Source organism: Labrus bergylta, chromosome 4 (assembly GCF_963930695.1).
Source record: "Labrus bergylta chromosome 4, fLabBer1.1, whole genome shotgun sequence".
In the NCBI taxonomy this organism is placed as follows: Eukaryota; Metazoa; Chordata; class Actinopteri; order Labriformes; family Labridae; genus Labrus; species Labrus bergylta.
In genome coordinates, this window is record NC_089198.1 from 13562168 (window position 1) to 13576970 (window position 14803).

At 41.0% G+C, this 14803-nt stretch overlaps 1 protein-coding gene across 7 annotated transcripts; it reads right to left on the reverse strand.

Moving 5' to 3' along the window:
* Positions 1–778: 778 nt before the first annotated feature.
* LOC109996897 (1-phosphatidylinositol 4,5-bisphosphate phosphodiesterase delta-1-like) lies at positions 779–13409 on the reverse strand. 7 transcript variants are annotated; one of them, XM_065953774.1, is made up of 15 exons: positions 13051–13409; positions 10788–10976; positions 8984–9212; positions 8436–8565; positions 8027–8255; positions 5783–5984; positions 4292–4436; positions 4026–4178; positions 3778–3924; positions 3517–3679; positions 3059–3175; positions 2752–2930; positions 2517–2649; positions 1594–1743; positions 779–1372 (listed from the first exon to the last, which is right to left on the reverse strand). In XM_065953774.1, exons 1-15 carry the CDS (start codon positions 13079–13081, stop codon positions 1281–1283), a joined length of 2289 nt encoding a protein of 762 aa, XP_065809846.1. In that variant the 5' UTR covers positions 13082–13409; the 3' UTR covers positions 779–1280. The 7 variants fall into 7 exon arrangements, with proteins under 7 accessions (XP_065809846.1, XP_065809847.1, XP_065809843.1 ...); XM_065953775.1 differs by having other exon boundaries at positions 10818–10976; positions 13051–13408; XM_065953771.1 differs by lacking the exon at positions 13051–13409 and adding an exon at positions 11344–11608 and having other exon boundaries at positions 3517–3676.
* Positions 13410–14803: the final 1394 nt, after the last annotated feature.

Consider the following 14803-nt stretch of genomic DNA (forward strand, 5'->3'; position numbering starts at 1 on the left):
TATTATTTTTAGACGGAGATATAGAGCATTACTGCCATTTGTTTGGAAAGTTTCATCCATCTGAATAAATCTAAACTCAGTATTCACTCTTACTATTGGTCTCTTTAGCAGCTAAGGGCTCCACCATGTTCACTAGCTAGCTGCTAATGCTGTTACTTTTGTTCTTGGGTAAAGCAGAGTGTTTTGAGAGCTTTCAGTTCCCTTTCGTCCTGAAAGACTTCAGAAACATCTCATGAGTTAAAGTCAAACTGCAGAGTGTGTTTATCATCCAAAGGGAAGTCATCGACAGCATCCCCTTTTACAAACAAGACGTCATGTCTGTGTTTCTATGAAATATTGATGACCTTTACATTTAGATCGTGTGGCGTTGGATATTGTTACATTAGACAAAGGGCATCAGGCCGTTCAGCTGACAGTTTACCACTGAATTGTGCATTCATGTTCAACACCTCCTTGACTTCCTTCTGATTGTTGGACTGACGCCATGTTTACTAAAGGTGTTTCCATCCAAAGGTCATCAGGTAACCACTTTACAGTGAAAGACTGAAGCAATAGAAAGAGACCAAACAGGTTTCTTTCTATCCTGTTTGCATAAAGACAGTAACTAATGACCTATTGTATGCACTGCACACACAATTATATGTAGGTTAAGAACAATACAGCTCCATTGTTTCACCTGGTACCTCTAGAAGAGACGCCTGGAGATTCATAGGAAAGAGTTTTGATGATGGTTGAAACAGTGTTTGGAAAGAAGAACAGAAAAAGATCAGGACAGGTGTTAGTGTTTAAAACTTTAATTTTCATCTCGATTTACAAAAAGATAAAGTCGTGATGACGTCACATAAAAAATAATGATTCATTGACTGATATTGCTACTGATTAAGACAAAGCACATCATCGTTTATTATGTTGGCTTCTGATGCTACGGATTCAGAAAAAGGACAAAAAGATTGAAATAGACAAACACTAATACAACTCGTACAAACAAAATCATACCGTTTGTTTTGAGCATTAAAAATTATATCATGTGTCGTATTTGCACGCATACACTCATCTAATACACAGAAGTCCCGATGTCGATGACTCTACTGTCCCTTGAGAAGAACGATTCAGAGCAGCTGCTCAAACTACTGGAATGAAGCCAATAAGTGAATCATGAACTCACACTAAAAAGCTAAAAAAAAAAAAAGAAAAAAAAAGAGGGCATTAAATCCAGATCAAACCAGCTGCAAAATGGCCGTGCTATGGAGAGAGGCGTCCTGCAGAGAGTCTGTGACTTCTTACTCTGCATCGACGATCATGATGTGTACAAAGAGTCCAGCTGAGGGGAGCAGGTCTCCATTCTTGTTGAGCAGAGGAACATGTCTGTAGCCTGTGTAAGAGCACAAAAGTGTAATCAGAAAAAAGAGAATACAAGGAGCTCTTTGTGCAGGGACTGAATTGAATTCTCTATGTAAGCTGTGAAAAAGAGACAGCTCCCGTTTCTGTGTCAAAACAAAAGATCTGCCGGTGAGGTTACTCTCCGGGTTACAGAGAGGATAAAATTATCCTGACAAATCCTTAAAAATGTCCACAATGAGTCAAAGAACTTACCCATTTTCAAGCTGTTAAAAGGAAGTGTGTACTGTCCAACAAACTCGTTGGACGACGTCGAGTCGTAGTCTTCAACAACGAAGCGCACCATAGCCAGGTCCGGCACGAACACGTCAAACTGAAAGTTTTCATTCCATGTTGGATTAAAACCTTCAAAAGAAGAGAAAAAATGTACCAGTTAGTACCAGCATTCATCACAAGGTGCTTGAAAGCCTTTCCATCTTTCCCAGACTGCATTGCAAAGACCCTCAGAGGGCATAAACACCCTCCACTGCTGAAAAACGAAGCCCACGTGGAAGGGCAAAAAAAAAGAAAAATAATTTGGCTTCAACATCTAAATTCTTCATTTGTACACACTGTAAGGGGTTGACATGTTTGTCTTTAACTCATCAGTTTTTATTTTATTACGCTTAAGAGTTACTGTTAAATAACTGCTGTTTGTCAGGAGGCCTAAAGCCCACCTCACTCCACCTCTTTTTTCTAGATGATCAAAAGTCACATTGAGACGGCATTTCCAATATGGCCGCTGCCATCACTGGGCTTCATAACGCCTTTTCAGCAACCAATGACGCCACTGAGACGACGTCCATTTTTTATCCAGTCTATGATAAACACACTCGTTGCAGATGTGTGTTTTTATGTCTTAAAGAGAGATACACAGGGTAGGCAGAGACTTGACCCATCATACTTCATACACTGTGGCTGCATTGCATTCTGGGTAATTGAGGCAACAGCCTGATGAGGCATATTCTACAACTGCTCCAGATTAAATTGAAGTTACACACTGATGAATATCAAACACCATCACTGCTATGAGCAAAATGTAAATGTTGCAACTTGTAATCTTCAAAGTTTAAAGATGTGCAAGTATATAAACTTCTAATTCTAAAAGCTTTGTTAATATGTTTGAAAGGAACAGGTACCGTTGTTTTCCATGTGATTGGTCTCTTTCTCAGCATTATCAGCCGGCACTCCTAACACCTCCACTTTAACCAGCGGGTCCAGGATGGAGGACTTGCTATTGTTCACTTTAGGGAGCTGCTGGGCCGATATAATCTGAGGACAAGCAGAGGGAACATGGTGTGAGATATTAGAAGATCTTCTAACAACAAACTACAGCAACTGCTTGGACATTATGTAACATTATAAAACACACACCATGACATGTAGCGTCTTGTGCTTCAGCCAGTCTCCCCGGGTCAGGGTGATGGGGTCAAACTCTGTGTTCACGTCCCTCATGTAGGGCGGTTTCAGGATGTAGCCGGTCTTGCCGTTAACTAGGAATCTGCCCTGATTCACGTCCATGTCGGGGCAGGTTGTCTGGAAGTTTAAGGCCACTGAAAAAGAAGTGATAAGAACATGAGGTGAGTCATAAACTAAATCTAAAGACTTTTAATTGTTCTTTTCAGACGCCATTGTGCATGCGAGAGCTTTTAGTTCCTTCTTTTGTGTCAGTATCACGTACCGATCTGACAGCCAGCGTTCCACAGAGGAACAGGGTTGTAGTTGGAGGAGTTGGTCCTGGAGCCGGCTGGATAGATGCGGCTCAGCTTCTCCACATTGTGATGGATGTAGGCATTAGCTGCAGAGAACACACAGAGTTATCTACTCAGCCGAGAGTTAGCGTTTCGTTTCCTATCATCATACCTCAGGGTGCATATTATGAACGATGTCTTCTGAAATCTGAAAAAATGTGTCAAATGATTTCTTAACCAAAACAAAAAACTGTTCAAACATCATAATTACAAGACTCGAAGATGGAAAAAATGAGGAGCGTGTCCTGGACAGCCTTCTATTATAACTTCATAAGTAATCTAATGAGCATTTTTAGTGAAACACCAGTAAGTTATTTGTAGAAATTGATGAACATGTAACTTCTTGAGATAAATCAATACAGTAAATTCAGGCTGAAGTCGTCCTCACCAGACTCCTCGGCCAGCTCCATGGCCTTCCCCTCTTTGAAGGACGACATCTCGTAGAAGCTCAGGTTGTTCCTCGCGTCTTCGAAGCCGTGAAAGTGGACGCTTTTACAGTAGATCACCATATCAGACAGCGATTTGGCCAGTTTCAGCTTCTTTTTCTGCTTCTGTTAAATCAAAATTCAATCTGAGCACAAAAGTAACATCTGGTGCAGTTTAAAAAAACGTCTTAACCTCTTACTGTTTTTTTTGTTGTTATTCTCACCTTGTTTTTCTCCTCCTCCTCCTCTTCATCATTCGACTCTTCCTCCTCTGTGACGTCGGTGTCGTCGGCTGCCTCGTCATCGGGAGCGTACATGACTTCCAGTTTGTTTAACCTCTTCCCTTTGATCAGGAACTTCCCCTTCAGCTCCTGGAGGTATGTGAACACACACACAAAAGCAAACAGTGTAGCTGTGGGAGCAGTTGCTAATTGAAAGCATCATGAAGGTACAAATATAATGAAACACAAACCTCAGGAGAAGGGAACTCTTTGGGCATGCCTTCACCCAGGGGGGAGGTGACCAGAGCGCTGCCCAGGATGGAGCTCAGGTGATGGGCCATGACTTCCTGCTGCTCCACACTGCAGTGATTCTCCAAGGAGATGATCACCGGGTACTCTGACGTCTGGGAGCAAAGAATACAGAAAAGGAAAACAGAAAAACAAAAGTATTATTGGAAACTTTTTTTCTTTAATATTCCAGATACAGCTAAAAAAAAAGCAACGCCACAAAACGCACCTTGAAAGCGTACTCCTTAATGGCTTTGATGGCGTCTTTAAAGAGGATCTGGGAGGTGAGGGTGTAGCCGTGGTAGATCATGGGCTCATCGTCCGAGCCATCCCAGCAGTCGAGCTCTACGCAGCGGCAGCCCTTCAGCAGAGCCCTGACAGAGACACAGTTAGCTTTAGAGCCGAGAGTAAAGGCTTTGTAAGAAGCCTAAACCTTCGCTCTAGAGACCTCACATTTAAAGAGACCAAGTACGTGTTATCATAGATCATAGAGGCTTCACCCGAAAAGTCCAGAATTCAAATCACAAGATATCCACATTTGGCATTTTGTCAGTTAAAGGTCTGCACTTTCTGTTACTCCTTAACTCCGAGTACTAAAGAAACGACAGCATTGGCACGATGCACAGTTGAAACTAATGTAACTGTATCTTTCTGTTGGAAGCTTAAAAATATCACTAAAGGGCTGCACCTCCATAAAACTAATAGACCTGCTGACTTCAACAGAAACACTGAATAAAGAACTTTACATTTCAATCAATGTTATTCCAAACCTGCTCAGCTCACAGTATGTCAGAATGGGCTTTGAGCTGAGGTGCTGCTAGCTTCTTTCTTATAATACTAATAATAGTCATCTTTATTCATAGAGCACTTTTCTAAACTCATGTTACAAAGTTATTCTCAAGAATAACACAAAGCACACAAAGCACACAGGCAAGTCAACGAGACGAGCACTGATCAAAACGATGCAAATTAAACGGATCAAATCAATGAAGGTCAGAGTGACCAACATCTGGACGCTCAATAAACTTGAGTGAAATCAGGAAAAACTCTCAATTCAAAAACATGTTAGAAGATGACATATAAAGTGGTGATCACCTGAGTGATTTCCTCAGTGAGCTTGTTAGTTCACAGTCAGAGCCGAATCATCTACGAAGGTCTTACCAATTCAAACTTAAATCAATTCTTCTTACGCTCCTTCATCCACTGCAAGCTTATCTGGTAGCTTTAGCTCTGCTGTTGCAGATGTCAGATGACTAAATCCTTTATCCGGTTTACACGATGTTCACATGACTAGACACTTTCAGAAAAACCTGTATGTCTCCTAGTTGAGGAGGAATTATTGTGCAATTTACAGGAGGAGTTATTAGACTAATATAGGCTAAAAAGAATTGTTTTGGTTACCCAGGACAGGAAAAAGGAACCAAGAGTCCAAGCTTAATATTTAACAGCCAGCTCTGACTCAGCAGAGCTGAAGTTGATATCAAATCCAAGCTGTGATGAATGTGTCTCGAGAATTGACAGAATTTGAACAAACATCTACCAGGGAATAGACACCCTGCATTTGTCAGCCTCGTTTGATCAAGTCAGAAAGAGAGAAAGAAACCAAAGAAGGAAAAACATCTGCAGACTGATGTGATTTTATCACTTAAGTAAAACGACAGCAGCTGCATTCAGAAGCTGAAGGAACAGATTCTTCTAACCACGGGACAGCTGATCTTACTTGATGTACGCCTCCGTGCTGCTGGGCCCTTTGAGCTGGTCCTCCATCAGGTAGGTGTTGTGTGAGGAGGAGATGAAGTAGTGGCTGAGGGGCTGGCTCATGTCCTGGTACAACTCTCTGTGATCGGGATTGAGCACCAAGGCCTCCGGATGGTGCAGGTACATGAGGAAGCCATCTTTGGACAGCAGCTTGTTCTGCTTGGCTGGAAAAAAACAAACGAGCAAAGGCAGAATGATGTCGTGAGCGCTGAGTAATTATTGACCCACAGCAAAGTGTAAGAGTGTTACATATCTGATTGTGCTCATTTCACTGACACATGACTTATTATTCACCTGTGACACTAAATAGACTCCTATCATTGCATCCTACGGGTATTAATCTTCTAGGTTAATATTCATAGGATCTACTTGCCAACAAAAGGTAAATGTAAGTGACGGGCTGGTGTTGAAACAGGATGTTTGACTTGTAAATCGCTAAAGTGGTGCATGTGTCATCACCACTTAGTCATGCTGTGCTCTGCAGTGATCCCTCAGTTTTTGTTTTATCTTGAAAATATCTCCCCTCCATGTAAAGTTAGTCATCAGAGCAGGACAATAAATAGCACACGACACTTTGAGGTACCTTTAGACTTCTTTACATTGGGCACAGACAGGCTAACATTGCCCCCTGTCTTAGGGCGAAATGTTAGCGAAGCTAAGCTAAAGCTTCCTGAGTTTAGCTCCATAGTGCACAAACAGCAGAGTGTTATCAATCTACTCAACAAACCTGAGGAGGAGAAGAAGTATGTTGTTCCACTTTACAACTTCCAAGTCCAACTGATAGAGTTTTATCACTGTTTTATCAAAGTGCTTTTATTGACCAAGTGTTTTCTCTTTTGTTCAACATGGGATTTCTGCAATTTTTTTTTCCATAGTGTTACGAGAAAGTATGGCTTTGTGGCAGCTACATCATGGACGGACTGAAACATACAAGTTGGTTTCAGCCCCATTCTAGGAACACATCGGCAATCATCGCCAATAATCGTCCAATAGAAAGCCTGCTGATACATAATTAGTCAATAAAGCATGGACTCTAAATGTACTACAAACTGAAACCAGAACACTTTCCCTGCTGAAAATCGAGACCACTGTGTTAAGATTTTACATCACGTTGGAAACGCTTTGGATCTGAACTGTGCATTTTAAACCATTGATGAGGTTGTCATGATACCACACTTTCAAACTTAGATACGACACTATTAAAAGTCAAACAACGTCCATACCTGTTCTGATAACACGGCAACAACAATAGAAGACCTAAGCACCCTTTGAGTCTTGTTGTTCATGACCATAACATGCAGGTTAACTCCTACACACTGTCTAAATAGCACAAATACCTGGGAAATATTTTGATTCTGATGACCCGATGTTAGGTGACTAGGACTTCTACTTGTCTTGCATCTAAAGAAGTATCAATATCGTTTAAGAATGTAACGATTCACTCAACGCGATACGTTACGATACTGGATTCACAATACGATTCTCTTTATAAAATGAGACTGTAGACAAATGATGAGTGAAAAAGATTCCTTTAGGGGCTGCAGACCCTCTTGTCAGTGTGGTTTGGCCTTTTAATGTTTTTATTCTGGCAACAAGGGGAAGTGATTGGAGCTTCTTGTTGTGCTGAGGATTAAATGTTGCATCATGTTGTTCCCTGTCTTCTTACAGTATTTGCACACAGTTTTTGTCTTGTCTGTTTTCTTCTCACCTCTTTAATTTTGAGGAAGCCAAAATGCTTCAAAGACTGTGTTGCATCCTCAATTTCAAAATCTTGCTCTGCAGCTGCCAATCGCCTCTGCTCTAAAGCCGCTGACATTCACCATATTAATTGTGAATTAATTTTTCAGAGTACCGATGTGAATCTTTACACCTTAAAAGCGATTGATTTTTACAAGTATCACATCAAAGTTAAAGATTCTGGTGTTGAGACAACCCTATTCTGGATAAGGTGAGCTCGTGTTTCTGCACTGTGGTTCAAATCTCTTTGGACTGAGTCAGTGTCTTAAAGAAGGCTCACTTCTTAACCAGTAAATATCTAAAAAAAACTAGAAACTTAGAAAAAGTCATTTACATCACCATTTTAACACAAAAACAACAGTGAATAAAATGTAAATTAATATGCCGAGTGTGATGAAAAGCTTAAAGAGAGAAGCGAGAGAATTTAAGAGGTGAAATAAAAAAGGCGTTATTTCTCAAAGACACTGACCCTTTTCATCGGGCTCGTACTTCTCGATGATGCTGTGTGCGTCAGCAAGCGTGGCTTTCTCTCTCTGCTCCTTCATCAGGAAGTCCACCAGGTTCTCAGGACTCATGTAGCCTTTCGTTTTAGCGTACTCCCCGTAGATCACGCCGATCTCCTCGCGACGCGTCAGCAGGTCGTAGAAATGTTCGATCTCCTCTCCAGACAGGTACCCAGATTTAGAACTGTCACATTGCTGTATGACGGACAGATCCACACCAGAGTTGGTCTCCATCATTATGACCTCAGCTTTGTATTAATAAGATGTATTATTACTAATAAGAGGGCGGAGGGTCAGGTGAAAACATCTCATATTCAAAACTGGATCTTTTGATAGTGAGCACATCAACTCATGATTTGAAAAATAAAGAATCACCTTGAAGAGCTCCTCTGCGTAGTCGTCATCCACCTCGATGTTGATCAGACGTAAGAAATCTTTGAGCTCCGACTCACTCAGCTTATCGTCGTTGTTCTTGTCTGCTTTCCTCATGCAGCTGTAGATCCAGCTGGAAGGTTTTTGATGTAAGGAGCAGATGATGATGATGACAGGATGTGATTTGGCAAGATCAGCCAAAACAATGTGTTACGTGATACAACACGTTCAGTCATGCAAACAGACCAATGGAATTTCATTTGTAATTATCACAAACTGATAAATGGAAAATCTTTGCAGTAGACTGAGCAAGGACATCAACATTTTCCTTAATGAAAAAACTTGCATTAACTATCATAAAAAAACGTATACATTGTTTTGTGAAAGCAAACTGAATCGTAAAGTATTATACTGCAATTATAAAATGTCTCAAGTATCTTCTTACACCCCTCCTTTTTTGCTTCTGTGCTTTAAAATCGGTGAAACAGTCAGCCGGCTGACTCCTAACCCTGTCTAACCCGGTGTTACCTCTCCTGCAATGTTAAGGATACTGCTCTGTCTTCTGCTGGTGGCTGAGGTTGTTCAGGCTCAACAACATTTTATCCAGGCTCTTGACCCACATCTTGGCCTCCTCCTCGGAGCTGGCCATCAGGTCAAGGTTTTTACGATGGCCCTTGAAGGCGATGGAGAAGCAGCGGTCCTCCACGTGCTCCTCTGTGTTCTTCCTCAGGCCCTCTGACTGTCGCCCCAACCGCACCGCCGAGATGTCACCGAGGGAAACTGAGGACAGGAGAAGAAATGGTATTTAACACTTTTATTACATCAATAAGCGAAGGAAATAAAGCTCGGTCTGCTGAAGCAAAAGCATAATAGATAACTTCAGTATCTTCAGGGGACACAGACCTGTCTGCTTTGTAAACATAAACCTACTGTTTACAGATTACATCAGTCACATTACAAGTTCTAGATAGATAGATAGATAGATAGATAGATAGATACTTTATTGATCCCGAGGGAAATTCAAAGCATCCAGTAGCAGGTTACAAAGACGTACATGACATGAAACATTTGTTACAAATTAAACCACAAAACCGACATATATATTAACCTGAAAAAAAGATTTAAAGAATACCCCTAGACGAATCAAACTTAAACCTGTGCAATTAAAAATAGATTTATACAAGAAATGTACATAACCCGTGCAGGGATAAAAATATATGTGCAGTTAAAAAGGAACCTATAAAAATAAATAAATCTGTAATAAGACCTGAATATAAAAAATAAAAAGTGTTGACCTTCTGAAGTTGTGTTGTTTATACATGTACAGCAATGTTTAAAAAGAAAATAGTGCAAAATTATCAAAAAAATAGACATTAAATAACAGGCAGTGCAAACATTAAAGGTGCGATTTGAAGGATTGTGAGGTTAGCATTAGAGGCTGACTCTTGGGACAGCTGTGCAGATGGGAAAATGGAAAAAGGAAGATTTAGTCCAAGTGTGTGTTTTCCCCCTGCCATAAACGTGAGGTGTTGTGCAGACGTATGGCCAGGAGGACAAAAGAGTTCTTAAGTCTGTCTGTGGAACAGGATTGTGACAGCAGTGTGCCACTGAACACACTCCTCAGCCTGGTGAAGGTGCTGTGCAGAGGGTGGTGGGTGTTGTCCATGATGGAGACAAAATGAGTTCAGGGCATTTTCTATATTATACTGCTCCTTGTATTTTCTTATTCTGGCTTTTCTTGGTGCCTCATTTGTGTTTTATTCATTTGAGTTCTTAGTTTTAGCCTGTAGTATCTGCACTTCTTTTACTTTGCAGGTTTATTTCAAGTCTTCTGTTTTCTGTTTATTTCAAAGCACTTTAAACTACTCGTCCTGTATAAATTGGGTTAATTATTATTATTATTAATATCATTAATATTGCCTCTTAAGGGTTGCTAAATCTAACATATGGTGCAAAAAATAAAGATAAAGCATACTATAGTTCTTTAACTTGACTGAAGGAGAACAGTTTATGTGACACCACTCGTCCAGACACTAAAATAAAATCACTATCTGAAAAAACACGCCCAGAACACAGATCCCTGCTATCAAGAACAATAATGTGATCGTAAAAAGGACTTTCAGACGGCCTCTTGTTTTATGACTATGATTCACTTTTATAATCCAGGAAGGATACACATCCAAAGTTATACCAGACAACTTTAGTGCCACGAGTTCAGAAACAAAAATGAGATTTTAAGTCAGAGTTTAAAGCCATGTAAAGAGAAGGTATGAGATGCATGTCCACCACAGTATACTGACAGATGTGTACATGAGTTGTTTTTTTCTGTGGGGGGCGGCGGGGGGTCTCACACACATTCGGGTGGTTTGCTCGGACAGCACTCACAGGTCTGCTTTCTCCTGAAGGTTTTCTTCGACTCGTGCCACATGGTGTTGAAGTCCTCCTTGAGTCTGTAAAAGCGAGTCTTCTTCCAGGATGACGAACGGACCTTGAGGAGGTCTCCCCCCTGCAGCAGGAACTGGAGTTCCCGATCTCCCTCCATGCCTGGGAAACAGAGGAGCGCAGTGAAACAATTTGACCGTTTAAACACCAAGTAGCTGCATTTACTCCCATTTCACAGGAACCATATGGTGGATGACTGAAACCTTTGACCATGTCCAATGCATGTATCTCATCAGGATAGAAAATTCAGATTCAGAATCAGAGTCAGACAACTTTATTTATCCCAGAAGGGCAATTCAGTTTTCAAAATGGGAAGAGAATGACAAAAATCACAGATTTTAGATACAAAATATCACACATTTAAATCCCTTTAAAGATCCACACTGTGCAGAAAAGACATTTGACCGTTTTTAACCCCTCGGTAACATCTGTTACAAGAATCTGTTCAAATAAGTGCAATGCAGCCTACCTAGGATCTTTAGGTTCGTTTGAATCACCTTCTCGCTGTTGGCATGGCGCTTGAATTCCTCAGATCTGCTGAGTTCAGGTTCTCTTTGCAGGCAATGCATGGTGCCCAGAGGTACAGACAGGCTACGGTGCCGATGTGAGTTCACACAGCTGTCAGGTCCGAGCACGGTGTGTGAGGAAGGGCGTGAACCATCCCCACTCAAAGTTCACTTCTCCTCTGTCAGCTGATTTGCCTGACACGTAAAACTCTTTTGACAACTAAACATGAGTGCATGTCTCGGCAGGGGGAGGTGAGGTGGTACACAACTTCTATCACATGTGTAAACTTGTTATTGTTTTGAAGCATTAGGCTACACATGACACTTCAGGGGACATAGTTGACAGGTTTACGGAAACCGTTACCTCGCGTTCATGTGGTGTTGAAATAATCTGAAAAATGTGTTCCTCGTGGGGAAATTCAAGCAAAAGCTCCATCAAGTTGAGGGGATTCTGGTGTAGTCTAACGAAAGTAACGAAAGTAAATGATGGCATGATTGTCAAAAATGTATCAACTTCCATTACACTGCACATTGCATATTATAGGCTATATGCTTTTTTGGGGGGGCTAATTTGTTATTTTTTTGTAATGTAAGACTTTAACATTTAGTTGTGCTTCACATAGTTTAGTTTTGAACTGTAAATACAATTAATGTAATCTTTAAATCCATGAGTGTACTTTAATGACTTTAGAACACAGAAGAATCACTTCTCCATCTAGAAACTCCGAGCATCCGAGGAGCACTTGAATGCAGCCAGTATTTAATAGCCGCGGTATCTTTTGTGGTGCATTCATGTACGTGTTGGACACGTCAGAAATATGAGTTTTCGAGTTGTAAAATGCGCATGAACACCTGCTCAAGTCGGAACAACAAGTCGGAAACTCGGGAAAGAATAAGTGCCCGAAAATCGTCATCACATGTTAAGCTAGCCTATTTTTAATAATTCATGTAGCCTATGGCACATCAACTTCTTGCTGGAACAAATCTTGTAACAGAGACACCGCACATCTTCTTCGTAGCATAATTGACACAAGATTACACTACATTACGCACGCAGTTTCCAGGCAAAGTGATGTTTGTTAATGCGAACTTATTCCATTTCTAAATGAATGGAAAAACAATATTGACTAGTCAGATAATGCTACACCTTCATTCGTGTTGATTCCTGGAAATATTGACTCACGGGCTCCATCTAGCGGTGACTTCTCAGTACTGCCAGCTGCTGTGATTTGAATAAACTTGACCAGGTTTACTAAGGATTACATGCAAACATGTGAACGAACATATCCTCCAATTCTTATAAAACGAGAAAGTTTTAATGTTTCAACATTGTTGAATAGTTAGTTTTAATATCTGCATTAGGTGGGGCTGTCGACTGTTTTGGTTTGGCAGCAGTTGTTTGTGATTGCAGCCAGGTGAAACTTGCCTGTGGATGGAAGGGACCACACCTTTTGGCAGAGTAATCCAAGAAATGTATTCAGGACATCTTACCCAAACACACGTCGCTCAACAGAATACATAAATAACCTCTGTAAATGAAGACAACAGGTAGGGAATGTAATTATTCTCCCACTTTAATTTGCACAATGCCGTGAGCTGATTATCCATTGTTCAGTAATCCAGACGACTGCAAAACGCACTTAATTTTTAGTCCCGTTAAAGTGTCTTACCTGTTTTCTTTTCGATGCCATTCGTTTCCATCCTCTCTAAATTGTAGGATATCTTCGTTTCCACGCAGTCAGGTCTTCTCTTTCCTCGTTTCTGTTGATGATCCGTTTCATCTAAAGTCGCTGCAGCTTTCCATGTGCGCAATTTTTGTGAAGAGTTAAGTTTCAGATTGTTGAAAACCGATTGTAAGGAAGGAGTACACACCTAAAGGCGGCAGCACAGGTGGGTTTCTCCTGGCGGTCTGATCTGTGTCACCTCCCTTGCTTGCTCCAACACCGGTTTGACAAGCCTGCCATGCAATCTGCACTGCTGATGTCACAGCAGGGTAGGTTAGGCCTACACCTTAACACCAGCTCAAGCTATCTTGTGTGTGGCTGGTTAGCACTCTGTTGACTGAAAACACAGCATTTAAAGCATGCCTCTTTATTACCTGGCCTTTGCACCTGCAGCCAGAACAATAAAAAAAAATTCTTAAACCCCCCTCCCCACAAAGTATGTGTGAATGAACAGGGAGGGGACATTTCCCCAAGAAACACCTTCAAACCTCAAGACACTAATCAGATTTTATAAGTAGTATTAATACAGACTGGAAATTTCCTGACACTTTATGTCTAGAATCACTTCTGCTAAAAGCCTTTGTTAACTGTATTTTAATGTGACACCATTTAAACACAAGGTAAACATGAAGAAGGCTGAACAGCAGAGTTGGCTCGCTGCCTGTCTACATAGTTGACATTGAGTTTGAGCATTTTGGTTCCACTGAATTGGACAGATGAAGTTTTTCTTCTTTTCTTTTCATGTGCAGCTTAGCCTTGGCAGGATAATAGCACTGCAATCACCGGTGCGTTGAGGCCCTTGTGGCTCTCAGCACTTCCCTTTCAGGCCTGGCTTACCCTCAGCGCTCTGTCAGCATCAGGATGAGTGAGCTTTAATGCAGCATCAGATGGGGTGCGTGGGTGGGAGCTTCCGGGGAAAGGACCACCGCTAACAAAATGTGCACAAGGGTCAGGGAAACATTCAGTAAAACAGAGTGTGGTCTTTAGAGGGAGAAAAAAAGCAAGAAAACAAGTGTTTTTATCTTTGTTTTACATTTCACTCTTTTGCACATCTTTATCTGGTCATTGTCAACTCTTTCCCCCATGTTCATATCTGGTGAGGGGCTAGGGGGCCCGAAGCATCACATGAAGTGATGATTTCCATTAGATGTTAGTTGGAGCAGCTTCTGGTGTGACGATTCAGTCTCCCATTATCCTTTTTTCCCCGTGAATGCCTCGCCCCTTCTGATGAGACAAGAGAACGTGTCAGTTAATCTTTTATTCTGGTCTATATCTAAATATTTAAAAAGCAAAACCTTAAATGATAATAGTTTTTTTTAAGTGTATCAATGACAACTTTGCCATTGTTGTCAATTTAGATCTTATGAATGATTACACAAAATCAAAGAGGATTGGGAATTCTTTACATTTAATATTTTTGTTGAATCACATTTTTTAAAAACAAATTATAGCAGATATCTCTTTCAGTTAACATATTAACTCTAACTCTAATGTGTCTCTAACCCCCCTACAAACCCTCCAATAATGTGAACCGTCCAAACTCTCCGTCTTTTTTTTGCTTCACTTTTCAGAAAATGTGTGCTCAAACAGGCTGTTTAGAGATTTTCCCTTCATGACATCACAAAGGGCAGTAACCCCTCCCCCAGGTGGGTGCCACTCCCACAGCTAGGCGTTTGTTCTGCCCTCTGAGTATGCCTTT

Excerpts from the sequence above, each read along its gene's own strand:
- LOC109996897 (XM_065953770.1), bottom strand. The coding sequence starts at position 11,443 with ATGCATTGCCTGCAAAGAGAACCTGAACTCAGCAGATCTGAGGAATTC. Across the intron at positions 10,977-11,343 it reads AACGAACCTAAAGATCCTAG|GCATGGAGGGAGATCGGGAA; the intron begins GTAGGCTGCATT and ends TCTGTTTCCCAG. Across the intron at positions 8,256-8,435 it reads ACGCAGAGGAGCTCTTCAAG|CAATGTGACAGTTCTAAATC; the intron begins GTGATTCTTTAT and ends TCCGTCATACAG.